At 39.2% G+C, this 27,803-nt stretch overlaps 1 protein-coding gene across 1 annotated transcript in view; it reads right to left on the reverse strand.

Moving 5' to 3' along the window:
• The window catches only part of ADAM32 (ADAM metallopeptidase domain 32), a 152,739-nt gene that overhangs the window by 2,061 nt on the left and 122,875 nt on the right, over positions 1-27,803 (reverse strand). Inside the window, exons 13-15 of the mRNA XM_064271941.1 lie at positions 13,345-13,453; positions 11,600-11,783; positions 9,063-9,146 (exon numbers count right to left, since the gene is read on the reverse strand). Coding sequence (XP_064128011.1) covers positions 9,063-9,146; positions 11,600-11,783; positions 13,345-13,453 — 377 coding nt within the window. The remainder of the gene's footprint in view (positions 1-9,062; positions 9,147-11,599; positions 11,784-13,344; positions 13,454-27,803) is intronic.

The following is a 27,803-nucleotide window of genomic DNA, read 5'->3' on the forward strand; positions in this document are numbered from 1 at the left end:
TGGTCTAACAGAGACTGGAGAAACCCCAAGAGTATGGCCCCCGGACAGACACCCTTTTAACACAGGACTGAAGTCACTCCTGAGGTTCACCTGTCAGCCAAAGATAAGACAGGCCCATAAAACAAAACGAGACTAAATGGACACACCAACCCAGGGGCGAGAAGGCAGGAGGGGACAGGAAACCTGGTAATGGGCAACTGAAGGTCAACAAGAGGAGAGTGTTGACACGCCATGGGATTGGCGACCAATGTCACAAAACAATGTATGTATTAATTGTTTAATGAGAAACTAATTTGCTCTGTAAACTTTCATCTAAAGTACAATTTTAAAAAAAGCTTAACACCTTCAAATATTTACTAACAATTTTAGCATGCAATTTCAAAAACATGTAATTAATTTCTAACGAAAATAAGGCCCTCCCAGTGTTGTGCCAGAGCCAGCTAGCACCAGCCCCTGGAGGGGATTATGCACATCTCTTCCTGTGTCCACGTTGTGATATCAGGTTGGTAGCTTGAAGTATTTACACCTACAAATTAAGACTTTCCCCTCCCCTAGGCTGTTGTGTGTGTATATGTGTGTGTGCATGTGTGCACTTTTACCCCTAAATATGTCACAGAAGTGATGACCTTCTCAGGAGGCACGTGATATGCCAGTGTGTCTGAACATGTAACTTTTGATTACTTGGTTAAAGTGCCGTCTTCCAAGTTTTCCACTGTGAAGTCGTTATGTTTCCATTTGTAAGTAATAAACAATTTGTGGGGAGATAATTTTAAGATTATGTAAATATCCTGGTCCTCATAAAACTTTCACCCACTAGTTTTAGCATCCATTGATAATTATTTAACTCCATCGTTTCTTCTATATTGATGATACTATAAGGAAGAGTTCTCCCTTTTTTCTATTTATTATTATCAGTAACATAGTAAATGACATTACTACAAATGCCATTTGCTATTTTTGATTTATTAAAATATGCTCATTTATTATTTAGTAAAATATTACATATTTTATTGTGTTAAATAAGTCACAATCCATTAATATCATTATTTATATTGATGCCAAAATTGTCTGGGCCAAGTCTGATGACCAAATTTGAAGACTCTTGGGATATATCAATGAATATAGTGTACATGTAATATGTCTGCACATGATTAAGTGAGCTTAGAATAAACTAAGGAGTAATGGTAGATGGTGGGTTGTTAACATGGTTATGGATATATATATATATATGCACGTATATATATATATACAGATACATACATAAAACCCATCAAAGTCGAGTAAATTCTGACTCTTAGCAACACTATAGGACAGAGTAGAACTGCTCCATGGAGTTTCCAAGGAGCAGCTAGTGGATTCGAACTGCTGACTTTTTGGTTAGCAGCTGTAGCTCTTAACCATTGTGCCAGCAGGGCTGCGCTATACATACTGTACACATACAGTATCTTAGGCTGGGTTCTCTAGAGAAGCAAAACCAGTAAAGTGTGTAAATATATAGAGAGAGAGATTTATATTAAGGAAATGGCTCATGCAGTTGTAGAGACTGGAACGTGGATCAGGCTGGAGGCTTCTCCTGATTCACGTAGCTGCGAGGGCTGGTGAACCCAAGACTGGTAAGTTAGACAGCAGGGCTCTGGCTCACAGGCTGTAAAGACCAACAAATCCCAAGATCGGCAGGCAAGATGGCTGGTAAGCTGCTAGCTCAAGTCCCAAGACCCAGAGGTCAGATGAACAGGAGCCAGCTGCAGCGTCCAGTGTGAGCAAAAGCCCATAAGCCTTGCCAGAAACTCCACTTATATTCGATGCAGACCACACCCGCAATGAAAATTCCTTTCAATTCATTGGCTACTCACGGAAGATCCCATCATGGAGGTGATCACATTATATCAGATCTCATCATGGGAATGATCACATCATCATACGACTGCCAAACTATATCATACCTGCCAAATCACTAAGAATCATGGCATAGCCAAGCTGACACACAACCTTGATGATCACAGTCCACCCCTGTCAACTTGGCACCTATGCACAGCTCCTTAAACCATACATAATTTCTGGATAAAGATAATTATAAAGTCATACTTGCTCCTAACATGGTACAACAAACACACATTTATACGTGAAGAAAACAAAAATATTTGACACACACATACAAGGCAGAAATACTCATAACAATTACAGTCCCCGTTTCTGCAACTGGTCTCGTGGTCATAACTGGTATTTAGAACTACCTTCTTCCACCATTCATTCTGTATTACCTTTGCTCTCAGCAAGCATCTCAGCTGGTCATGGTTCTTTGCCTGGTGAGGTGACCCAAAACTTCATTCCTGAGGGGTCTAGGACATTAGTAGTCATGAAGGAATTGGGTTGCTATGGTTTTCCATTGACTTTAATCACAGGACATGGCAGTACTAAGAGACAAACTAAGGGATCTCCCGCATTCCAGACATACTCTTCTTTACCTCCATTATGTAATACCAGTCCGATTTCCTCTTGATAATCAGGATCAATCACACCAGCCAATATGGTAACTCCCTTCTTTGCCTGTTGATCCAGAGGCATATGAAGCCCAAAGTGGCCAGGTGGCGTTCTTAACTTTCAGTTCAATGGAATCAGCGATGTGTCTCTTGGTAGGAGCATTCCTCCCTTTGGAACTGAGACCTCTAGATCCACAGAGCATAAGGTTGCGAGGACAGGAAGCAAAAATTTTGTGAATGAGTCACTAGAGGTAATAGTGAGTGGTGCCACTCCCATATCTACCCCTTGATTCCTGGACCTGTGAATCATGGCAGTGGGAGAAACAGCACCCCATATTAGATGCTGTTTTAGAGCATATACAGCCTCCTGGAGAAGACTGCCCCAACCCTACAAGGTATTGCCACCTTCCTGGTGCCATAATTGTGTCTTTAGAAGGTCATTCCATCGTTCTACCAAGGCAGCTGCTTCAAGATGATGGGGAACATGGTAAGGCCGGTTAATTCCATGAGCATGGCCCACTGCTGCACTTTATTTGCTGTGAAGTGAGTTCCTTGATCTGAAGCAATGCTGTATGGGATACCATGATGGTGGATAAGACTTTCTGTAAGTCCATGGATGGTAGTTTTGGCAGAAGCATTGCATGTAGGGAAGGCAAATCCATATCCAGGATAAGTGTCTATTCCAGTAAGAACAAAATGCTGCACTTTCCATGCTGGAAGCAGTCCAATGTAATCAACCTTACACCAGGTTACTGGCTGATCACCTCAAGGAATTGTGCCATATTGGGGCCTCAGTGTTGGTCCCTACTGCTGGAAGATTGGGCACTCAGCAGTGCCTGGAGCCAAGTCGGCCTTAGTGAGTAGAAGTCCATGTTGCTGAACCCCTGTATAACCTCCATTCCTGCCACCATGGCCACTTTGTTCATGAGCCCATTGGACAATTACAGGAGTGGCTGGGGAAAGAAGATGACTGATTTCCACAGAACCCATCATCCTATCTACTTGATTGTTAAGATCCTCATCTGCCAAATGCTGCCCTTTGGTGAGCATTCACGTGAGACAAATATCTTCACTCCTTTGGCCCATTCAGAGAGGTCTATCCACACACCTCTTCCCCATACTTCCTTGTCTCCAATTTTCCAAATCTTGTTCCTTCCAAGTCCCTGACCATCCAGCCAAACAATTGGCCACAGCCCATGAATCAGTATACAGTCGCACATCTGGCCATTTCTCTTTCCAAGCAAAGCGAACAACCAGATGCACTGCTCAAAGATCTGCCCATTGGGAGGATTTCTCTTCACCACTGTCCTTGAGGGAGGTCCCAGAAAGGGGCTGTAGTGCTGCAGCTGTTCACTTTCCAGTGGTGCCTGCATATTGTGCAGAACCATCTGTAAACCAGGCATGAGTTTTCTCTTCTTTAATCAACTGATCATTAGGAACTCCCCATGAGGCCATAGGTACAGATTGGGAGACAGAAGGTAATGTGACAAGAGTGGAGACCACGGACATTTGAGCCACTTCCTCATGCCACTTACTGGTACCTTCAGGTCCTGCTTGGGGCCAATCTCGTACATATCACTTTCATTTAATGATGGAGCGCTTCTGTGTGCATGCAACTTTATGGCTTTGTGGGTCAGACAATATTCAGTTCATGACGGGCAGATCAAGCTGCACGCTGTCTTGGTGGCCATAGTTAAGTGTTCAGTCTGTACGAAGGCCCAGTAACAAGCCAAAAGGTGTTTCTCAAAAGGGGATTAGTTATCTGCGGAGGTTGGCAGGGCATTGTTACAAAATCCTAGGGGTCTGCACTGTGATTCACCAACAGGGGCCTGCCAAAAACTCCAGATAACACTTGAAACGCCATTGGATCAGCCAGATCATATGGCCCAAATGGCAGAGCTGCTTGCACGGCAGCCTGAATCTGTTGCAGAGCCTTTTCTTGTTCTGGGCCCCACTCAAAACTAGCAGCTTTTTGAGTCACTTTATAAATAGGCCAGAGAAGTACACCCAAATGGGGAATATGTTGCCTCCAAAATTCAAAGCAGCCCACTACGCTCTGTGCCTCCTTTTTAGTTGTGGGAGGGGCCAGATGCAATAGCTTATCCTTCTCTTTAGAAGGAATATCTCAACATGCCCCACACCACTGGAATTCTAGAAATTTCACTGAAGTGGAAGGCACCAGAATTTTTGTTGGATTAATTTTCCACCCTTTAGCATGGAAATGTTTTACAAATAAGTCCGGAGTCATTGACGCTTCTTCCTTACTAGGTTCAATCAGCATAATGTCATCAACGTAATGGACCAGTGTGACGTATTATGAAAGGGAAAGGCAATCAAGATCCCTGTGAAATAATTATGACATAGGGCTGGAGAATTGATGTAGCTCTGAGGTGGGCAAGTAAAGGTGTATTGCTGGCCTTGCCAGCTGAAGGTAAACTGCTTCTGGTGATCCTTTGAAACAGGTATGGAGAAAAAGGCATTAGCCAGATCAGTAGCTGCATACCAAGTACCAGGAGATGTATTAATTTGTTCAAGCAATGAAAGCATATCTGGAACTGTAACTGAAATTGGAGTCACCACCTAGTTAAGTTTTTGATAATTCACTGTCATTCTCCAAGATCCATCTGTTTTTTGCACAGGCCAAATAGGTGAGGTGAACGGGGATGTAGTGGAAAACGCCACCCCTGCTTCCTTCAAGTCCCCGATGGTGGCAGTAATCCCTGCAATTCCTCCAGGAACGTGATATTTGCTTTTGGTTTACTATTTTCCTAGAAAGGGGCAGTTCTAATGGCTTCCACTTGGCTTTTCCTGCCATAATGGCCCTTGCTCCACTTGTCAGGGATCCAGTGTGGGGCTTGCACCAGTTGCTGAGTATACCTATTCTGATTATGCATTCTGGAACTTGGTAAATCACTACAGGATGGGTACAGAGACCTACTGTGAGATGGACATGAGCTAGGACTCCATTAATAAGCTGACCTCCATATGCCCCAACGCTGACTGGAAGGCCACAGTGACATTCTGGTTCTTCTGGAATTAGTGTCAGTTCAGAGCCAGTATCCAGTAATCCCCAAAAAGCCTGATTATTTTCTTTTCCCCAGTGAACAGTCACTCTCATAAAAGGCCATAGATTCCTTTGGGAAGGTTGGAAGAAAAAGTACCAGTATAAGTTTTTGGCAATGTATTACAGTCCTTCCGCAAGGGGACCCAAACTCCCCTTCATTCAACGGGTTGTGGGTCTGTGAACTCGCTCAAGTCTGGGATTTGTTTGAGGGAACATGACTCCCTATTCTGGTGATTCAAGTTAGACTGCTGTTCACTTGACCTAGAATTCTTCCACTTGTGCAGATCAAGTAAATAGTAGACTTCCTATCTATTTCACTCCTATGAACACCATGACTAAGTAGCCAATGCCATAAGTCCATACAAGTCAGTCTATTCTGATTATTGCTTTGACTCCACTGCCCATTATGGTAACCATGCCTACCTCGTCTTTGTCAATCGAGTGTTGCCACTTGGCCCCTACTACCATGGGATCCACTGTAGTTACATGTCTTAACTTAGTTAGGGTAGTTTCCTCTGTCAAATCTGACTTACATAAAATAGCAATCACAGCAGACTTCAAAGATGCTAGGTATCCCTTCACAAATTTGTTCCTCACAGTTGTGATAAAATGTGTGTCCTTTGGGCACTCCATGTTTGGGTCTGTGGGTCTAGCCTGATAAATTCACTCTAGCATGCCAATTTCCCTAAGCCTTTGGATACCTTCTTCTACAGTATACCAAGGCAGGTCTGGTACACTTCAACTTGATTTACTGTAGGCTACCATATAATCCATGCTTCAGTGATCCACCCAAATAAACTATTAGATTCTTTCCTAACCTCTTGAGCTGAAACACTGAATGGAGAATCTGTGCTTAGTGGGCCAATATCAATAAACTCAGGCTGATCCATCTTTATGTTCTTTGCACCATTATTCCACACCCTTAACTGCCGTTTCTACAAATACTCCCCAGGTTTCTGTTTGTGTATATTAGAAAAGTCAAGAAGTTATTTTGGGAGTGTGATGTACCTCCTCCTGGGTCACACTTTGTATTTCACCTTTGTGGCTCTCTGGGACTTTAGTTATAGTTCTAGAAGCCAAAATGGGTGGTGGGGATGTGCTTTGAAAACATTCAGCATTGTCTTACAAGGCATGTGCCTCAGGCGATGCCCTAGGCAATGATTCAGACAAAGTCTGGGTTAATCTCATTACATGGGGGTGGAAAGCCTAATGGTATTACTGGGGAGGGTGGATTAGCGGAGTAATCTCTTCAGAAGAGGGTAGGAGAGCTGGTTCTATTGGCAGGAGTGATTCAATGGAATTTAGTGACTCAGTGTCCCCAGATTCCTGATTGTTTGCCCGTATGTCCTCATCCCAAGTTTCAGGACCCCATTTCTTCCCAATCAGTGCCCTCACTTTAACTTCAGACACCACTCAAGGTTGGGAATTGAGTTGGCATGTAATTCAGCCATTCTTACGATAAGACTTGGGGTTTGGTTTTCAGCAATATCAGCTCTGTTACTACGAGAAATAAGGCTTTCTTTCAAGGTAGAAGTGGAAAGTATGAGGTTGTTTATGCAGCACTTGAGCTTTGACTCTGAAGCCCTGAGCACATCTCTTTCTTTCACCACCTTGTGTAGTGAAAGTAGGACCAACCAAGTAACTTGCTTATACTTCTCATTCTGACAAAACGGTAGAAAGGTATCAAACATGCAATCACCCAGAGCCTCACCTCTCACCAATACCTGATCTATTGGTGGTAATGTTTTGTGTATTTGTATCATCGCCTCACACCATGGATTAGCAGTGCCCTCTTTACTACTGGAAGCAGCGTCATCAACATCTTTAAGACTGACAGGATTTGAAACCAATTTAGAAAGCTTATCTTTGCAAGTGTGTTTCTTTAGAACCATTCTCGGTACCAAATGTCTTAGGCTGAATTCTCTAAAGAAGCAAAACCAGTAAAGCATATAAATATACATACACAAAAAAAAACCCAAACCTGTTGCCATCGAGTCAATTCTGACTCAAAGCATCCCTATAGGACAGAGTATGACTGCCCTATAGGGTTTCCAAGGCTAAAATCTACAGAAGCAGACTGCCACATCTTCCTCCCACAGAGAGGCTGTTGAGATGAACTGCCAACTTTTCAGTTAGGAGCTGGGTGCTTTAGCCATTGTGCCACCAGGGCTCAATATATACAGAGAGAGATTTATAGTAAGGAAATTGCTCATGCAGCTGTAGAGGCTGGAACGTGGATCAGGCTGGAGACTTCTCCTGATTCACATAGCCGCAGGGGCTGACGAACCCAAGATTGGCAAGTCAGACATCAGAGCTCTGGTTCATAGGCTGCAAAGACTGACAAATCCCAAGATCAGCAGACAAGACAGCAGTTAAGCTGCTAGCTCAAGTCCCAAGAAACAGAAGTCAGATGAACAGGAGCCAGCTGCAAGATCCAGTGCAAGACAAGCCCATGGGCCTTGCCAGAAAGTCCACTTACATTCAGTGCAGGCCACACCCTCAAGGAAACTCCCTTTCCTTTGAATGGCTACTCACAGCGAATCCCATCATGGAGGTGATCACATTATATCAAATCTCATTATGTGAGTGATCGCATCATCATATGACTGTCAAACTACATCATAACTGCCAAGCTGCTGAGAATCATGGCCCAGCCAAATTGACACACAACCTTAATGATCACACACAGAGACATTTCAAAAATTAAACTACAATAAAGCAACTAGGTAGGTGTTTCAATGGTGACACAAATAGTTTAATGTCCATGGTTTTATATTAAGCCAGCCTCACTTGTTTACTTACACCTTGGCATTTTTAAATTTATAACTGCTCAAAGAAAGGTTTCAACAGAAAAAAGTTTCTTATTTGAATGATGCTTTACTCTTGTATTTGAATCTGAGCACTTTGACTTGCTGATTATATACCACAATCTTATTTTTTATTATTATTCTAATCCATAAAATCTTATATCAGCAATTTTGATTTTAAATCAGTTTTCTGAAAGGCAATCCATGTAAAGCCAAATTGAAGAATTCTTTGACAGTTTAGTAGCCCAATTTTCATTTTGTTTTCATGAGAGCATTTTAATGAATTTTCAATTTATCTCTGCCCAGTTCTCTCTAGCAATAGCAACAGAGACCCAAAGAAATTGTTTAATTGTAGAAAGGGATCAATAGTTTTCTATAACTCCATATGTTCACAGACACAAGAATTATGGCATAATTATCTTTCCAGTATGAATAGGTTAATGTGTTTATTGGAATACTTAACATCTTCTGAAAAGTATTCACCTGTAATAGTATATTTGTTTAGGTCATCAGCAATTTAATTTTATTCATATTATTCTCTAAAACTAATTATGACTACTGAATTTAGTAACCCAGTTCAGCTCCAAACTGAAGCTAGATACAACAGGGCCCAGTACATAATAAGAACTCAATAAATGTTGAATAAATTGATGAATGGTGTGGAAAGTGTGCAAGATAGATGTGACAAGGGGATACACTGTGCTTGCTTACTCCATTTCCATTGCACTTTTCTGAACAAGTTTTTGATTCATTCATGAGTATCCTTGATTCTACACATTCACCATCAACACAAATCTAAAGAAAAACACATACAAAAAAGTTTTGAAGTCAGGGGGGTCCAGCCATCTTAGCATTACCATCAGTAATTGTATCATAAAATCATAACCAAAGAGTCACTTTTTATTACAATAATCTGAAATCTAACAAAACTACTTCTGAGAGCACAGGTAAAAGAATACCTTACATTCATTGCACATATCAGCTAAATTCGGGATAAGACAGAAAATCAATTGTATATAATCAAAGCACACGTTAAGATTTCATAAAATGTGAGCTAATATTAGAGTAATAAAAAAATTAGAGTAATAGAACAGTTTATTCAAATATACAGGTGATATCTATCATTCTGTTATGGAATATACTAAAAATCCAGGTGTAAAATCTTCCAACTTTACAGTAATAAAAGGACTAAGGATATATTCCCAACTTCATTATTTATACAGTCTCAGCCTCCCTCAGCTGCAGTTTTTACACACGACAATACTTTTTCTACAGCATTTGAGATTTGTTGTGATGACAAATGAGATAATATATACATAGGAATTATTTCTTTTTAGATCATAAAGCACAGCACAACTCTTTCCAAAGAAATGGCCTTACAAACTTATTTTTAAATCCAAACAATCTAACCCTTTTATGTGTTGAGTCTTCTCATTAATTCTTGGCCATGACAGTAATGTCCAATAACTCCTTTTGGGATGTAGTATCTATAGGCTGCCTACCTCAGCTAAAATTGAGATGAAGAGTCCTATTGCATAAGTACACTAACTTATAGAAACCAAAATTTTGAAGAATGTTTCATCATATATAATTTTATAGTATCATTAAAAACTACCTGGCAAAATTTATTTTCACACATTATCTCTGAGAAGAAATGTCCATATTATAAAACAGATTTTACTCTTACTAAATTACCTACTGAGCAATATCAAACTATCTGTCGGCTTTTGAATTTTTTGTTTTGTTTTGGCTCCATGGCCTAAATGTATCTGCTAAGCTCCCTGTCCTATACCTTCTTCAAGAGGCATTTATGACTCCTAGACACAAAGGGGAAACCATAATTAATGAGACTATACATTTTACTACAGTAACTTCGTTAAAACTATAAAATCGATGGAAATCCAAAAAAAAAAAAAAAGCCAGTTCCCATCGAGTCAATTCCAACTCATGGTAACCCCATGTATGAGAGTAGAACTGTTCCATAGGGTTTTCAAGGCTGTTACTTTTCAGAAGCAGATTGCAGGTCTTTTTTCTGAAGTGCCTCTGCGTGGGTACGAACCACCAACCTTTCAGTTAGTACTCCATTTCCACCACCTAGGAAGTACTTATTCATATGTATATTTCACATATAAGCATTTTGTTGTTGTTGTTAGGTGCCGTTGAGTCAGTTCTGACTCATAGCGACCCTATGTACAACAGAATGAAACACTGCCCGGTCCTGAGCCATTCTCACAATCACTGTTATGCTTGAGCCCATGGTCGCAGCCACTGCCAATTCATCTTGTGGAGGGCCTTCCTCTTTTTCACTGGCTCTCTACTTTACCAAGCATGTTGTCTTCCAGGAAATGATCCCTCCTGATATAAGCATACTAAGTCTTAACTCTATTAAATAACTTGTCCAAAATCATCTAAGCAAGTAAGTGGCAGAGTCAGAATCCAAATCTTTGTGCATCTGTCTTTAAAACCTACACTTTACACTTGTATTATATTTCCTCACAAGCATAGATCTGTTCAGAAATTAAATGAGACTTTGGAGTAAATTTGTTCCCTCTAGGTTTTCTCTAGGTTTGGGTCAGTTTCAGACATAAGAAATTATAATGGTAACGATTCATAATAATAACCAGAATCAGTTGCCATCAAGCTGATCCCAACTCATAGCCAACATATATTTAGCTCTTTCTATGTGCTGGACACTGTGTGAAGCACTATCTAATATTACATCATTTAATCTTCACAGTCACCCTGTAGAGTAAATGTTATTATTATCCCCACTTACATTCAGTTGAGGTAACTGAGACTGGGTAGGTAACTTGCAAAATGTCAAAAATAAAAGATAAAGATTTGATTCTAAACAGCCTGATCTAAATTGTACCCTTCCTTACCCGCTGGGTCACAACAGACATATATTACCAAGGGGATTCCTTCTTTCTTCTCCAAGAACAAAAGCGAGTTTCCATGCTATGGAGTACTCAGTCACACTGTAGTCTCAAGATCTCTCCCTTCTCCACTACAGCACCCAAACACACGGGAGTTTCCTTGCTTACAACATTGAAACTCTGAAGGAGATCAAACATTCTCGTTTCCCTCTTAATATCTGGAGAACAATGGAAGTTTATTCAATTTCTCCTTCTCCAAATATTTACGGTTACATAACACTAGAAATTAATTAAAATTTGATCCTTAAATGATAATATTTATTAAACCAATGAATTAAACTAGTTTTTAAAAATTTGTTTAAAATTATTTACCCTTCCTGTATCACACTGAGAGCCACTTCGGACCACCATTGGATCTGGAACTGATAAATGTAATCTGAAGTCTATAGTTACACATAAAGCATTTCTCACAAAAGCATAAATCACAGCAACATTTTCTTTACGGAAAGGAATTCGAGTAGGGTAGGTACAAATTAATCTTCCACATATAAGATTCCTGCAAACACAATAAAATAATCTGATTATTATACCTTAGACTTTATCAGGAATGCTTTAGATTTGAGTTCTTTGACAAAATAAGCATAATGCCCAATTTATGCCAATGCACCTAAATAGAATGCTTTAACACTGACATTTAAAGTAAAATATAAAAGAAAATATGAAGCCACTGTTCCAAGTTTATCTTTCAATGATACTAACGGTCTTTTGGAGCACTGGTGGTGCAGTGGTTAAGTGCTCGGCTGCTACCCAAAAGGCTCACGTTCAAATCCACCAGCTGCTCCTTGGAAACTCTATGGGGCAGTTCTACTTCATCCTATAGGGTTGCTATGAATTGGAATCACTTGGTGGCAACGGGTTTGATTTTTTCATTTGTTTGTTTTTAGCAATATTTTATTCACTATGCAGGTGATATATTTACTGTTAAATAATCAATTCAATTAAGCTTTTTCTTAACGTTTATTTTGCAGAGTAAGAGAAAGATGAGTAAATTCTGACTTCTAGTGGCATAGCGGTTAAGAGTTTGGCTGCTAACCAAAAGGTCAGCAATACAAATCCATCAGCTGCTCCTTGAAACCCTATGGGGCAGTTCCACTCTGTCCTATAGGGTTGCTATGAATTGGAACCAACTCAACAGCAACTAACAACAACCTTCAAGGATCTTATAGTCTAATATTAAATTTGATATGAATCTCATTAAATATGCTACAAATGAAATAAACAAATCCCTGTGGAGATTTAAGATGAGGACACATTCTAACTTAGCAGTTAGGGAAAACTTCGTAGAGAAGATGCCACCTAAATTAAAGCTTACATGTTAAAAGAGTTTCAACAGGCATGGTAACCTATTCCTAAACAAAAGAACCATTATAAGAAAATTCAAGTAAGCATAGAACTACACGGTATGTTTACCAGTCTACAAATTCCACGGGTGCAAGAGCCATTTACGTTTTGCTAACTAGTGTCTAGTCCAGTGTTTGGCCCATAAAAAACAGCGACCCTATAGCAACCCTATAGGACAGAGCTGAACTGCCCCACAGGGTTTCCAGGAAGTGCCTGGTGGATTAAAACTGCCAACCTTTTGGTTAGCAGCTATAGCTCTTAACCACTACGCCACCAGGGTTTCCCGTCTGTCACATAGTAGGTTCTTAATAAATATTTAAAATAAACCAATTACCAAAATATCAAACAACAGACTCTTCAGATGCAAGGGAAATTGAACTTCATTGTATAGGCACAGGGCAGTCTTTAGCTTGGGCAAGCAACCGAGTAGATGGTGACATTATTTTTATAAAGAAAAATCTGCAAGTTTGCAGAAGAAAGGTGCACTGAATGAGTTTTGATTTGGAGGAGGATTTAGATGCCTGATTATCACCCACATAGAAATATTTAAAAAGAAGATAGAAATTTTAGCCTACAGTACAAGATGTCAGAGATGGAGATTTTTATATGAGATCCACTCCCATATACATGTGGTACTTGAAACCACTGGAATGAATGACATATACTAAGGGGGGGGGACTCAGAATAGAAGTATCTTTCATATTTGTATAACATACCTCCATGAGCAATATTTATATCTGACTTTGTTGGTCAAACCACAGTTCCCAAACCTGTCACTCTGAGGTTGTATTTCTTCATAGCAGGCAAATGGTGCATTTCTTGAGCCTGTCAAAATTAGAAATATTTTTGGATCAAATACTCTTTTTCATTTGCCTCCGTTTTTTTGCCTTTAATCTAATACAAAATTTTCCTAGTGAGGTTATTAAAAAAAAAAAAAGGAAGAAAAGTTAAAGGCAATCCTCACAGGTATTCCTCTTTTTTCTTCATTTCCAACCACTTCCACCAAAAAAGATAACATGGGGAGGACAGTTATATAAGTGTAAATCATGAGAAGACTCTGTGAAAGAAGGCAGTAGAGAGAAAACACAAGAAAATTATACTTGCTCACCTAGATTCTCAGTAGGAACATGTAAAAACCCAGGTCTGTAATACTTTACTGAAGAAACTTCATTGTTTCCTCAGGAAACTTGAATTGAAGGAACAAAAATTATCGACCTATAGATTTACCTATCTATCTCCTTCATTACTGTTAACAGTTTTTTATCACTGTGTAAAAAAAATACCACACACTTAGTGGCTTAAAACAGCATCCATTTATAATGTAATATTTCCATAGCTCAGAAGTCCAGCCAGGCATAGGTGGGTTCTCCGCTCAGCATCTCATAGGCTAAAATCAAGATATTGGCTGAGGCTGCAGATCCCTTCTGGGCTTGCTTGTTGGTATTATTCAGTTTTTTTTTTTTAGTTGTAGGTCTGAAGTCTCCATTTTATTGATGGATAGCCACCAGGAGTTGCTCTCAGTAACTAGTGACTACCCTCAAGTCCTAAGCACGTGGCCCTCTCATAACATGGCAGCTTACTTCTTCAAAATCAGCAAGAGAATCTCTCTGACATCTCCCGTCTTTTAAGGGTTCAGGCAATTAGGTCAGATGCACCCAGGATGATCTCCCTTTTGATTACTGCCTCAAAACCAACTGATCATGCACCTTAATTACATCTTCAAAATCCTTTCACCTTTCCTAGTAATCTAATCACAGTCGTGATACTCCATCATAGTCACCAGTTCTTTCTCAACTTACAGGAAGGGGATTATCCAAGGTGTGTCCTCCAGGAGAATCTCAGGGACTATCTTAGAATTCTGCCTAGCACAACTGCCATCTCAAAAATGAACCTCTGTAAGCCTAACTGCCTCATCTGCAAAAGTAGATAATGATATCTACCTTATTGTTATGAGAATTAATTATGATGATGTTTATTTACTCATTATTAATTCCCGTCTAATCCATATATCTTTTAACATCAACAGGATTCCTCCTATTTACCTACCCCTTCCATGACTTAAAGAAGCCTTGGTACACAGCAGTTAAAGCACTCAGCTGCTAATCCGAAGGCTGGTGGTTTGAACCTGCCAGCTGTTCCGTGAGAGAAAGCTGTGACAGTCTGCTTCCGTAGTAAAGGTTACAGCCTTGGAATCCCTATGGGGCAGTTCTACTCTGTCCTTTATGGTCACTATGAGTTGGAACTGACTTGACAGCAACAGGTTCGATGACTTAAAAGTTTCTCTTTCCATGATTCTTTCTAATTCTTCACCATCCTTAGTTCTATCTCTTTCCACCATTTCTAGACATTGGTCTAGACATTGGTTTAGCAAAGGAGCTGATATAGATACTATGAAGACAGGCAATGTTAGTTGTCAGGGCTCACAATGTTTAACCAGCTCAATTGTGAATCTGAGATACCATATAAGGAATGCCAATGTAGAGCTTGTTAAACACCAGTAGATTATCCAAGGAAATTGGAAACTGGATAATTCAATTCAGTCTGGAGATATAATGCAGAAAAATATGTTTAGTCACAGAGTAGTTAAATGAGTTCTGCTGAAAGTAATACTCTTCATCCAACCCAATTTTTATTAATCCACCCATGGAACCTAAAGGTACCAGTGAGCAGAAGAATAAATGGGGCCTTCAAGGGAGGGTGGGGGTCACCACTAAGATAGACTAAGAATGGGGCCACCCAAAGCCAACGGAGCAGAGGTGCCATCCCAGTGGGCCTGGAAGGTGGTGATGAACCCCATGGCTGAGGGGACTCCACCCAGAATCCACAGAGTGTGGCCAACGCCCAGAATCTGGAGGGCAGGGCCATTGCCCAGATGGTACCAGAGAAAGAGAATTATTTTCCAAACTTAAGAGCTAATGTATTTTTTTCTGCTGAGTTTTGGACTTGCTTATTGTCTGTTATCCCTTCTTTCCCTCCAATTTCTCCCATTTGTAATGGAAATATCTACCCTGTACCTGTTTCACCATTGTAATTTGGAAACAGATAACTTGTATTCTAAATTTCATAGGTTCACAGATGGAGAAGAATTTTGCCCCAGGATGGAATACACCTAATGTCTCACCCATATTCAATTTAGATGATTCAGAAGATGAGATTTTTGGGATGATGTGATGGGGTGAATGTGTCTTGCATGTGGGAAAGACACAAATTTTGGTGGGCCCAAAGGGTGGAATGTTATGGTTTGAATTGTGTCTCCAAAATATATGTCCTGTGAATCCTAACCCCTATGCCTGTGGTTATAATTCCATTTGGGAATGGGTTTTCTTTGTTATGTTAATGAGGCAATATTACTATAGTGTGTGTCTTAAGTTGATCTCTTTTGAGGTATAAAAGAAATTAAACAAGCAAGAGAGCAAGCAGAGATGGGGGAAGAGAGATGTCAAGCCACATGAAGATCACCCAGGAACAGAAGCTCTAAAGAGACAAAGACCAGAGATGCCTCAAGATGGCAGGCTTAGTCAAACACAGCAAAGACCCAAGGAACCAAGTGGAACAGATACTGATGACAATCTTGGAACCCTGAACAGCAAACATAAGGATGAAGAATTACGCTGAATACCAAATGAAAGGAGAAACTGAATGAAAACAGTGAAAGAAGAGTTTTATGTATCGTAGGCACCCTGCCAGCCAGACTAGTGTAGTGTGGCCATCTTGAGACAGGGTGAGCTGTGTTCCTGGGTGAGGTACACATGCAGGCAAGTTCACAGAATTCGCAATAGGAAACAGAGATACTGTGTAGGCAAACCCAGAGTGAAGCAAGGTGAGCAGAAAATGAACCAGATCTAAGGAAGGAAAGTGCAGGAAGGCAGGAGAGAGATCCAGGGATTCAGGCAACCACAGAGCAGGTAGGGAGCCAGAAAAAAGGGACAGAACTATTCATCAGCAGCTGTCCCTAGTCATTTAGGTGGGTAGCATTCACAGAAGGTAGGATCCATGGAGTGGTGGCTGGAAATCCCCCACCCAACTGGACTCCAGACAGCCCGTCCTTCACGTTAGGAAGTGGCCAGAACCTGATCGCCAGTTACAGTCTGCAGGAAGCATCCCAGCACCCATGCCAGTGACCAGAGGAGCATTCTTCCCTTCTTCCCCCTCCCCAGTCACGAGTGATGTGCCTCCCCCAGCTCACCCATCTGGCAAATGGCAGCACAAAAACCTCTCCCCCCACTCCACCGGTGACTGGCAATGTGTACCCACCCTGCCCACCAAGTGACGGGCAGCACAATCCCCACCGTGTGGGTGGCCCTGTCCAGCCATCTGCAGTGCATGCTCTTGTGCTACTATATCGGTGACCAGCAGTGTGCACCTGCCTGGCAATCAGCAGCAAGCACTCCTGTGCTACCAGACCAGTGACTGGCAGCATGCATCCATCCCACCCACCCTCCCTCACCACCCCACTCCCCCAGCGACTGGCGGCACATGCTTACCCTGTTGTCCTGTCCACCTGGCAATCCACACTGTGTGCTCCTGCATACCTGGACCAGCAACTGGTGGTGCATGCCCACCATGCCCACCTTCCCTCATAACCCTGCTTCCCCAGTGATAGGTGGCACACATTCCTATGCTGCTGGACTGACAATCAGTGGCATGCACTCCCATACCACCCACCGAGAGACTTTCAGCATGAGGCCCCAGTGGTGCCAGCTCCAGTGCTGGCTGTCCAGCAACCAGGAACCCATGTATTCCTGCCTGAATACCTGGCAACTGGCAGCTTGCACCCATAGTACCCATAACCCAGCAATCAGCAAGAATGCTTCCTACATCCATGCATAGTGACCATACAGATAGGCACGTCACCTCATCAGCAATGCCCATCACATTCCAACAGGTGCCATCTGCAACTCTGCCAAATGACAAGCAGGAGATCCCAGTGCCCTCATCCAACGTACATCCAGCTGCAACATCACACATCCCACATCCAGGCAGTTCTGGCAGGCCACCTGCACATGTGCTGAAACCCCTTTGTCCCCCACTACCTACTGAGACATCAATTCATGCAAGCACAGAGGGCCTAGCCTGTGCATTTAGGTAGCACTCCCTCACAACACCAATGTAGAAGGACCCGCAGTCCCATAGGGCCATGGAGAGACACTGATCAAACAACACTTTTCACCTAGTATCAGAGAAAAAGAACCTGCTCTCCCACCTCCACTCGGTCCTGTAAGGGAAGACATATGGGCCTAATCACAGAGAAATCACACATGGGTGTGACCCATCATTACACCCAGTCAGCTGATACACAAAAGTCACACATAGACCAGTACCACAAAATAACAATGAAAATAATACAAAAGAAGAAAGGTATTCTAAACAGAAATAGAAAAAAACAAAGCTCCTAATATATCAAAACACAGCCAAAAGGAAAAGTCAACACAAAAGAAACAATAAAAATCAGGACAAAACAAATATATAATCAATAAAGAAATACAAAAATTAGTTAATACCTTAATGTCTCAGAGACAGCAGACAATAACAAATCATATGAAGAAACAGGATATGACGGCTCAGAAAAGTGAGCAAAATAAAGAGAAAGAAAACTTTCCTGAGGAGGAAATGGTTAATAGAACTACCTGAAAATTAATTCAAAAGACTTATATTTAGAATCTTCAAAGAGATCAAGGAAAACCTAGAAAATTTCATGAAAACAATACAAGAACAAAATGACAAACTAAATAGACAATTAGAAATCATACAAAAACAATTAGAAACCCAGAAAATTAACAATAAAATATCAGAAATGGACAACTCACCAGAAGGACATAGAAGTAGAATTGAATCAATGGAAGAATGAATTAGTGAAATAGAGGACAAATTCCTTGCTACTAATTTGTTTGAGGAACAATCAGAAAAAAGAATAAGGAAACTAAGAGTTATGGTGGACCCCATCAAGAGGAATAACGTATGTGTAAGAGGGATTCTTCACTCCTTAGAAGTGAGGATGGCAAGACTTTGTCTCATGTACTTTGGACATGTTATCAGGAGAAGCCAGTCCTTGGAGAGGGAAATCATACTTGGTAAAGTAGAGGGTCAGCAAAAAAAGATGGATTGACACAGTGGCTGCAACAGTGGGCTGAAACATAGCAACAATTTTAAGGATGGTGCAGGACTGGGGAACGTTTCATTTTGTTGAACACAGGGTCACTATGAGTCGGAGCTGACTCGACAGCATCTAAAAACAACAATAGGAATTCCAGAAGAGGAGAAAAAAAAAGTAGAGTGAGTCTTTGAGGCTATATTGGCAGAAAACTTCCCAAACATCATGAAAGACAAGATTTCCATCTAAGAAGCCAATGAACCCCATACAAAACAGATTCCCAAAAGAACTCAACAAGACATATTATAATCAAACTTTCCAAAACCAAAGAGCAGCTCATGAAACATGAATATCACTTACAAAGGGTCACCAGTAAGACCAAGCACTGATTCCTCATCAGAAACTATGCAGACAAGAAGACAATGGGAGGACATACATAAAATCTTGAAAGAGAAGAATTGCCAACCAAGAACCATATATCCCACAAAACTGTCTTCCAAAAATGATGGTGAAACTAGGGTATTCCCAGATGAGCAGAAATAAAGAGAATTTGTAAAAGCCAGACTAGCCTTACAAGAAATATTAAAGGGAATTCTTCAAACAGAGAACCAACAACATCAGCATCACCCAGATACCAACCCAGATAAAGACTTCTCAAAAGCAAAATAAAGCTGTAAGACGTTAAGTCAAAATCCATTGTAAGAGTCAAAGAAGGGTATTATATAATCATTAAAGGGTCAATTCACCAAGAAGACATAACAATAATAAATATGCACCTAATGACAGAGCTCCAAAATACATAAAACTAACTCTAACAAATTTGAAAACAGAAATAGAGAGTTCTACATTAATTGTAAGAGACTTTAACACACCATTTTTCGAAAATGGAAAGAACAACTAGAAAGAAAGTCAATAAAGATACAGAAGACCTAAATACCACAATCAACCAACTTGACCTCACGGACATATACAGAACACACCACCCAATATCAGCACAGTACACATTCTTCTCCAATGCATGTGGATCTTTCCTCAGAGTAAACCATATTTTAGGCCATAAAGTAAGCCTCAATAAATTAAAAAACATCCAAATAATACAAAGCAGCTTCTCTGACCATAACACTGTAAAACTAGAAATCAATAACAGAAAGAACAAGGGAAAAAAAACAAATACATGGAAATTGAACAACACCTTACTTAAAAAAATATTGGATGACAGGAGATTTAAAAATTCTTAGAATAAAGTGAAAATGAAAACACAACATACCAAAACCTTTGGAACACAGCAAAGGCAGTGATTAAAGGAAAATTTATAGTAATAAATGCACATAGCAAAAAATAAGAAAGGTACAAAATCAATAAGTAAACCTGACAACCTGAAATAATAGAAAAGGAATAGCAAAAGAAGACCACAGTCACCACAGTTACCAGAAGAAAGTAAATAATAAAGATCAGAGCAGAAATAAATGAAATAGAGAACAGAAAAACAACAGAAAGAATAAACAAGCCTAGAAGCTGGTTTCTTGAGAGGATCGCAAACCACTGTCCAAAATGACAAAGGGAAAAAAATCAGAAGATGCAAATAATCAAAATAAGAAATGAAATGGTTGACATTACAACAGAAACAACTGAGACAGAAAGGATCATAACAGAATATTATGAAAAACTGTACTCCAACAGATTTGAAAGCCTAGAAGAAATTGATGATTTTTTTAGAAAAACACTAGCTACTTAAACTAAGACAGAGGTAGAAAATCTAAACAGACCCACAACAAAAGAAGAAACTGAAGATGTCATTAAAAGAAAAAGAAAAAATCCCAACAAAAAATAGTCCTGGCCCAGATGGCTTCACGGGAGGAGTCTCCCAAACATTCAGAGAAGAGTTAACACTAATTCTACTCAAACTATTCCAGAACATAGAAAAGGAACACTCCCTAATTCATTCTATGAAGCAAGTATAACCCTGATACAGAAGCCAGGCAAAGGCAACACACAAAAAAAGAAAATTACAGACCAATATCCCTCATGAATACAGACGCAAAAATTTCCAATAAAATTCTAGCCAACTGAATTCAACAGTATATCAAAATAAAATAAAATACTAATATATCATGACCAAGTGGGATTCATATTAGGGATGCAAGGCTGGTTCAACATCAGAAAATCAATCAACGTAATTCATCACATCAATAAAATAAAGGGAAAAAAATCACATGATCATCTCAATCAATGCAGAAAAGGCATTTAATAAAATCCAACACCCTTTTCTGATTAAAAAAAAAAAATCTCAGAAAAATAGGACTAGAAGGGAAATTCCTCAGTATAATTAATTAACCACTATGCCACCAGGGCTTCCTAATTAAGAGTACGCATGAAAAAAAAAAAAATTTTTTTTATGCAAAACCAACAGCCAACATTTTTCTCAATGGAGAAAGACTGAGAGCATTCCCCTTGAGAACAGGAAGGAGACATGGATGCCCTTTATCACCACTCTTATTTAATATTGTAGTGGAAGTCCTAGCTAGAGCAATAAGGCAAGAAAGGAAAATAAAGGGTATCCAAATTGGAAAAGAAGTAAGACTATCCTTATTGACTGATGCCATAGTCCTATACATAGAAAATCCCAGAGAAAGTTACTGGAACGAATAGAAGGATTCAGCAAAGTGGCAGGGTACAAGAACAGCACACTAAAAATCAGTTGGATCCCTCTACACTAACAAGGAGAACTCTGAAAAGGAAATCAAGAAAACAATACCATTTATAATAGCCCCCAAAAGGATAAAATACCTAGGAATAGGCATAGAGCAGCAGGTAGTCATTTGAACAGAACAAAGGGATAATGCATTGCTTAAAATCAGGAAAGGTGTGTGTCAAGGTCGTATCCTTTCACCATACTTATTCAGTCTGTATGCTGAGCAAATAATCCAAGAAGCTGGACTGTAACAAGAATGCAGCATCGGAGTTGGAAGAAGACTCACTGACAGCCTGCAATATGCAGATGATACAACCTTGCTTGCTCAAAGTGAAGAGGGCTTGAAGCACTTACTGATGAAGATGAAGGAGTACAGCCTTCAGTACGGATTACACCTTAGCATAAAGAAAACAAAAATCCTCAAACTGGACCAATAAGCAACATCATGATATATGGAGAAAATACTGAAGTTGCAAAGTATTTCACTTTACTTGGATCCACAATGTCCACGGAAGCAGCAGTCAAGAAATCAATAAATATATTGCATTGGGCAAATCTGCTGCAAAAGATCTCTTTAAAGTGTTAAAAATAAAGATGTCACCTCGAAGACTAAGGTGCACCTGACCCAAGCCATGGTGTTTTCAATTGCCTCATATGCATGCAAAAGCTGGGCAATGAATAAGGAAGACGGAAGAAGAATTGATGCTTTAGGATTACAGTATTAGCAAAGGATACTGAATATACCATGATTGCCAAAAGAACACACAAATCTGTCTTGGAAGAAATACAGCCACAACGTTCCTTAGAGGGACAGATGGTAAGATTTTGTCTCACATACTTCGGACATGTTATCAGGAGGGATCAGTTCTTGGAGAAGGACATAATGCTTGGTAGAAGGTCAGAGAAACAGAGGAAGACCCTCGACGAGATGGATTGACCAGTGGCTGAAACGATGGGCTCAAGCATAACAACAATCGTGAGGATGGTGCAGGACTGGGCAGTGTTTCATTCTGTTGTACATACAGTTGCTATGAGTCGGAACCAAACTGACAACACCTAACAGCTATAACAACAAACTGTGAGAAAATCAATTTCTGTTTGTGAAAGCCACCCACTCATGGTATTTTTGTTATAGCAGCACTAGGTAACTAATACACATGCGGTAAGGCCCTATATGGCTTAAATTTTCTCCCAGACAATCTTAATTGGGAAACATAATGAACCTCATGACACGCAGTTTAAGAATGCACATTCTTAAGTAGGCTTAAGAATGCACATCTATTCCCGATACATACCAGAAAGAAATTATTTCCAGAGGACATAATACATACAGAGGACATTGCGTAATGTAGTGAACAACATTCTCAACAAGGTTCTTAAAGTAAAATTAGTTTTATTGAATTGTTTTTTACTATGTGCAGTAATAATATAGATTGCTGGCCTAACACTAAAATGCTATTAAGTAAAAATTATTTGACCAGGAACAACAATAACATGATCTAGGTATTTTGTGTGTTCCAACAATCAATTTTAGAGCAATTAAAATAAATGAATAGATTGCATACGATTTAGACAATCCTTCATAAATGTCACTGAGAAGTACGGAGTCTGAGTATACTCCCTGACAAATATTAAAGACTGCTAGTCTATGTTTCCAGTTAGATGGAGAGATATATTCAGATGCCTGAAGAGAAGGCCACTCCATCTCAACTGGAATAAAGGGAGACCCTGAGATGTTAGCTAAAGGTTGAGTTTTCACAATCTGGCATCTGGGTCACCTCATCATAGGACTAATAGGCATTTTACAACTTAACATATCCTAAAACCAAACTCTTGTTTATCACCCCAAACTCTACTTTATCCTCAGAATCCCATATTTCAGTTTAGAGGATCACAAGTTAACCGACTTTTCAGGTCAAAACTTAAGAATCATCCTGGATTTTTTCACCACCTACACCTACCATCTAACCCATTAGCAAGTATTGTTGACTCTACCTCTTACATACCACCGGAGAGTGATCACTTGTCGCCTTCTCCATGGCTGCCACTTTAGCCTAAGATATTGTTAGGTATACATGTATGCCTCGCTTATCAACTATCTCATTATCAGAGATTTCACATTTACAATAGCAAAAAAGTTACTGTCTATTTTGCACATTCATGCCGTACATCTGGCAGTAACGAATGCCAAGGTGTGAGGCTAAGAATAATGCTGGCTGTGATGGTTAAGGTTATGTGTCAACTTGGCTGGGCCATGATTCTCAGCTTAGTAGTTATGTAATGATGTAATTCAGCAGTTATGTAATTTGGCAGTTATGTAATGATATAGTCATCCTCCATTTTGTTATCTGATGTGATCATTCTCCATTTTCACATAACATCGATCTTTGCATAACAACCTGGTCTTTGGAACCTAACCAAGTTGATAAGTGAGGAGTAGGTGTACTGCAACAGTCTTCCAACTGATGTTCCACTTCCACTCTCCACTTCCCATGGTACATTCTTCATAACATAAGTCAGAGTGCTCTTTTTTAAAAAAAATCAGATATCTGTCTCTTACTTAAAACCCTCATTATCTTACTCTCTTACTAAAATTTTCATGATCACTCTCCTATCACCCTGTTTCGTTGTTGCTGTTATTGCTGCTTTGTATTTTTCTTGCTGTTATAGCATTTACCACTAATGGAAATTATTTTATTTATTTATTCATTTTATTTAATTTATGCATTCATTCATTTACATATTCTTGTTTATTGTCTGAACTTCTCACTAGAATATAAGTTCCATACGAATAGGGATCTTTTTTTGTCTTGCTCATCACTCCATTTCCTGCGCTAGAAGAATAGTTCACCAATTAGGGTGCTCAATAAATACCGAATGAATGAAAAAATGAACACCTTGGGTAGCTATATCCCATGATCTGCCTTCCTTATGGCACTTAACAACCAAAATAAGGACTTCCAACATGAATTATACCTGTTCTATTTGAGGCAATAGAGATTTTTAAACAGTAATATTTGAAACAAACTCTTTAGTGATCTATTGAAAATTATGTTTCTAATATCACCTCACTAATCTCATTAAAGTGCCTGAGTCTGTAGTTCACTAAACCATCTTTGTTGAAATAGACGACATCAATCGCAGATTTGTCAAAGACCTTGCGAACAGAACCAATTTAGATTTTCCACAAATGGATGATGAGGGATGCAAGTAGAAATCTTTTCCTCCAAGTCTCCTGAAACACTCTTAAGATATATTTAAGATAAGGAAGCATAAACTTACAGAACTTGAGGCCCCTTGATGTATACAATTTTTTTCAATCTCCACTATACTAAAGTTTACTACTGTAATGCCAGATGAAATGATGGAGAAATAACCATTTTCTAACAAGTTCAGAATATCCATCAAAAATTATAATAATAACAAGAGATAGCCTAAATATTATTTTATTATGGTGGTCTTGAAATAAGAAAGATAGGTAAAATTTATGTCTTTTTCTCTTGTTTTCATTTATGCTTAAACTTCAGCTTCATTTTCTATCTCATTGAGGCCCATCTTCCTCCACATGCTTGAAAACATAGCTGCCAAACACTCTAGAGCTTTACATATAATAGATTCAAATCCTTAGAGGGAAAATTTTCTTGTTCAAAGGACCGAAAATCCAAGTAACCAGAATCAGCATCCCCCAACTCCCTTATCCTAAGTCAGATACTCACCGCAAAACCTACCAACTTTAGCAAGTTTTAAGGGTACTACAATTGGTCTAGATCTGATTAGGTACCAACTATAGTCAAACCATCTATGAATATAGGTATAAGGCTATATTGCATTGATATAATATGCACAATAGTAACCATGTGGACATTGGGGCAGTTCCTAGAAAGTTATACTAAGCAGAAAAATCATGTCTGGGACCTCTACAGAGAAAAAAAGAAACTAGAAGCTTATTGCGAAGGTTCTTTGACTAATAAAGAGGACTACCACTGTGGTAAACTGAGCCACCTCAGAAACAGGTGTCCTGTACAAAATATGTTAGACCAAATGCCACAATTCATTAGCAAAGGGACCAGGTTGATCCATATAGGGTTCCAAACTGAGCCAGAGTGTTCAGAGGACCAGTGGGTACTTGGGAAGTCAGCTCCACCTACAGATGCACACCTTAGGCATTGATAAGTTTGGGAGACTGAGTTTAGTAGGAAGAGCTCTTAACATAGGCAATCCTACAGACACTTTAGAAGTGATCGATTACCATTCATGAGATCACTTGCATTAGGCTCAGCTGAATGACCATTCTCTGTACTTACATTTTCCATTCATAATTCCTGAAACTTCCTACTGATGTTGTTCTCACCTTTACGGGAGGTCCCTGAGTGGCACAGTTTGGGCTCGGCTGGTAACTAAAACGTTGGCAGTTCAAACCCACCCAGCAGCACCGTAGAAAAAAAGGCCTGGTGATCTGCTTCCATAAAGATTTCAGCAAAGAAACCCTATGGAGCAGCTCTACTCTGTAACACATGGGGTCGCCATAGGTCAGAATCGACTTGACAGCACAAAACCAATCAACCAACTGTAGCACCATTTCTTCGAGTTCTAAGACACTTTGATTTACCTTGGGCAAATGTGCAGGTACTATCTTCAGTTAGCCAGACAGTCTATCTCTGCTGTACTTGTCATTCCAATAAATGAATTACCTATAGAGAAATTTTCTAGGAACAAAAGACAGTAAGACATCCCTGAGACTGGGCTTGGAAATGTGTAACAGGCAAAAAAGGGGATTAAAATAGAGTATTAAATTTTCAATTTTTACAAAAAAAAAAAACACAGGAAATGAGGGAAAAGTAAAACATGGGAAAAACAGAAAACAAAGAATAAAATGACAGATTTAGAAGCAACCCTACCAATAATTACATTAAATGTACATTGACTAAGAACACCAATTAAAGATCAGAGATTACCAGACTAGATAAAAAAGCAAGAGCCAGCTATGTGCTGCTTATAAGAAACACCCATTAAATATAAAGACACAGACAGGGAAGTTAAAGGGATGGAACAAGATATACCACAAAAGCACTAATCATAAGAAAGCAGAAGTAGCTATATGAAATGTCAAACAGAATAGAGTATTACCAGAGCTAAGGAGGGTTATGTAATAGTAATAAAAGTGTTAATTAATAAAAAAAAAAAAATCCTAAATATGCATGTACCTCATAAAAATTCTTCAAAATACATGATGCAAAACTGACAGAAATGAAAGGAAAAACAGAAAAACCCATAATTACACTTAAAGATTTCAAAATGCCTCTCTCAGTAACTAATAGAACAAGTACACAAAAAATCGGTAAGGATATAGAAGGCTGGAACAACACTAACAACCAACTCATTGTAAGTGGCATTTATCAAACATTGCATCCAACAATGGCAGAATACATATTAGCATAAAATATTCATAGAAAATCCATCAAAGTAGATCACACATTGGGCCATAAACAAGGCTCAATAAAACTTAAATAAAAACTACTGACCATCCCCACTTACCCCTACTTTGGAAGGGAGTAAAGATAGAGAACTATGAGTATCATGGTTTAAAAAAAAAAAACAAAAAACACAGCCATCGAGTTGATTCTGACTCACAATGACCCTATAGGACAGAGTAGAACTTCCCCATAGGGTGGATTTGAACTGCTGATCTTTTGGTTAGCAGCCAAGTTCTGAACCACTGTGCTACCAGTGCTCCTGTATTAAAAAAAGAAGGTATAAAATCAAAGAAGTATACTTTTACCTTAAAAAACTAGAAAAAGCAAATTAAACTCAATGGAAGTAGAGGGAAGAAAATAATAAATATTCAAATCAATATTATAGAAAAATATTATACATAATAGAAAAATCAACAAAGCCAAAAGTTGTTTTTTTGAAAAGATTAGTATAATTGATAAATCCTTAGTAAATTAAACCCAGGGTTAAAAAAAAAGAGAAAGAGAATACATTTACAATATTAGGAATGAAAACAGGCACATAACTACATATTCTACAGGTGTAAAATGATAATAAGTGAATATTATAAACCTTCTGCCTATAAATACAGCACCTCAGAAAAATGGACAATTTCCTTTAAAGACATAAATTACAAAAATGACACAAGAACAAACACAAGGTCTGAATAGCCCTCTGTTAAACAAATCACATTAATAATTTAAAAGCTTCTTCAAGAAAAACTCCTTTTCCAGATAGCTTCATTGGTGAATTTTATCAAATACTTAATGAAGAAATAATACAAAACTGTTTTATAAAATAGGAGTGAATACTCCCCCTCTTAGTTACCTAGCGCTGCCGTAACAGAAATACCACAAGTGGATGGCTTTAACAAAGAAAAATTTATTCTCTCACGGTCCAGT

The sequence above is a fragment of the Loxodonta africana genome, chromosome 19 (genome assembly GCF_030014295.1).
Source record: "Loxodonta africana isolate mLoxAfr1 chromosome 19, mLoxAfr1.hap2, whole genome shotgun sequence".
In the NCBI taxonomy this organism is placed as follows: Eukaryota; Metazoa; Chordata; class Mammalia; order Proboscidea; family Elephantidae; genus Loxodonta; species Loxodonta africana.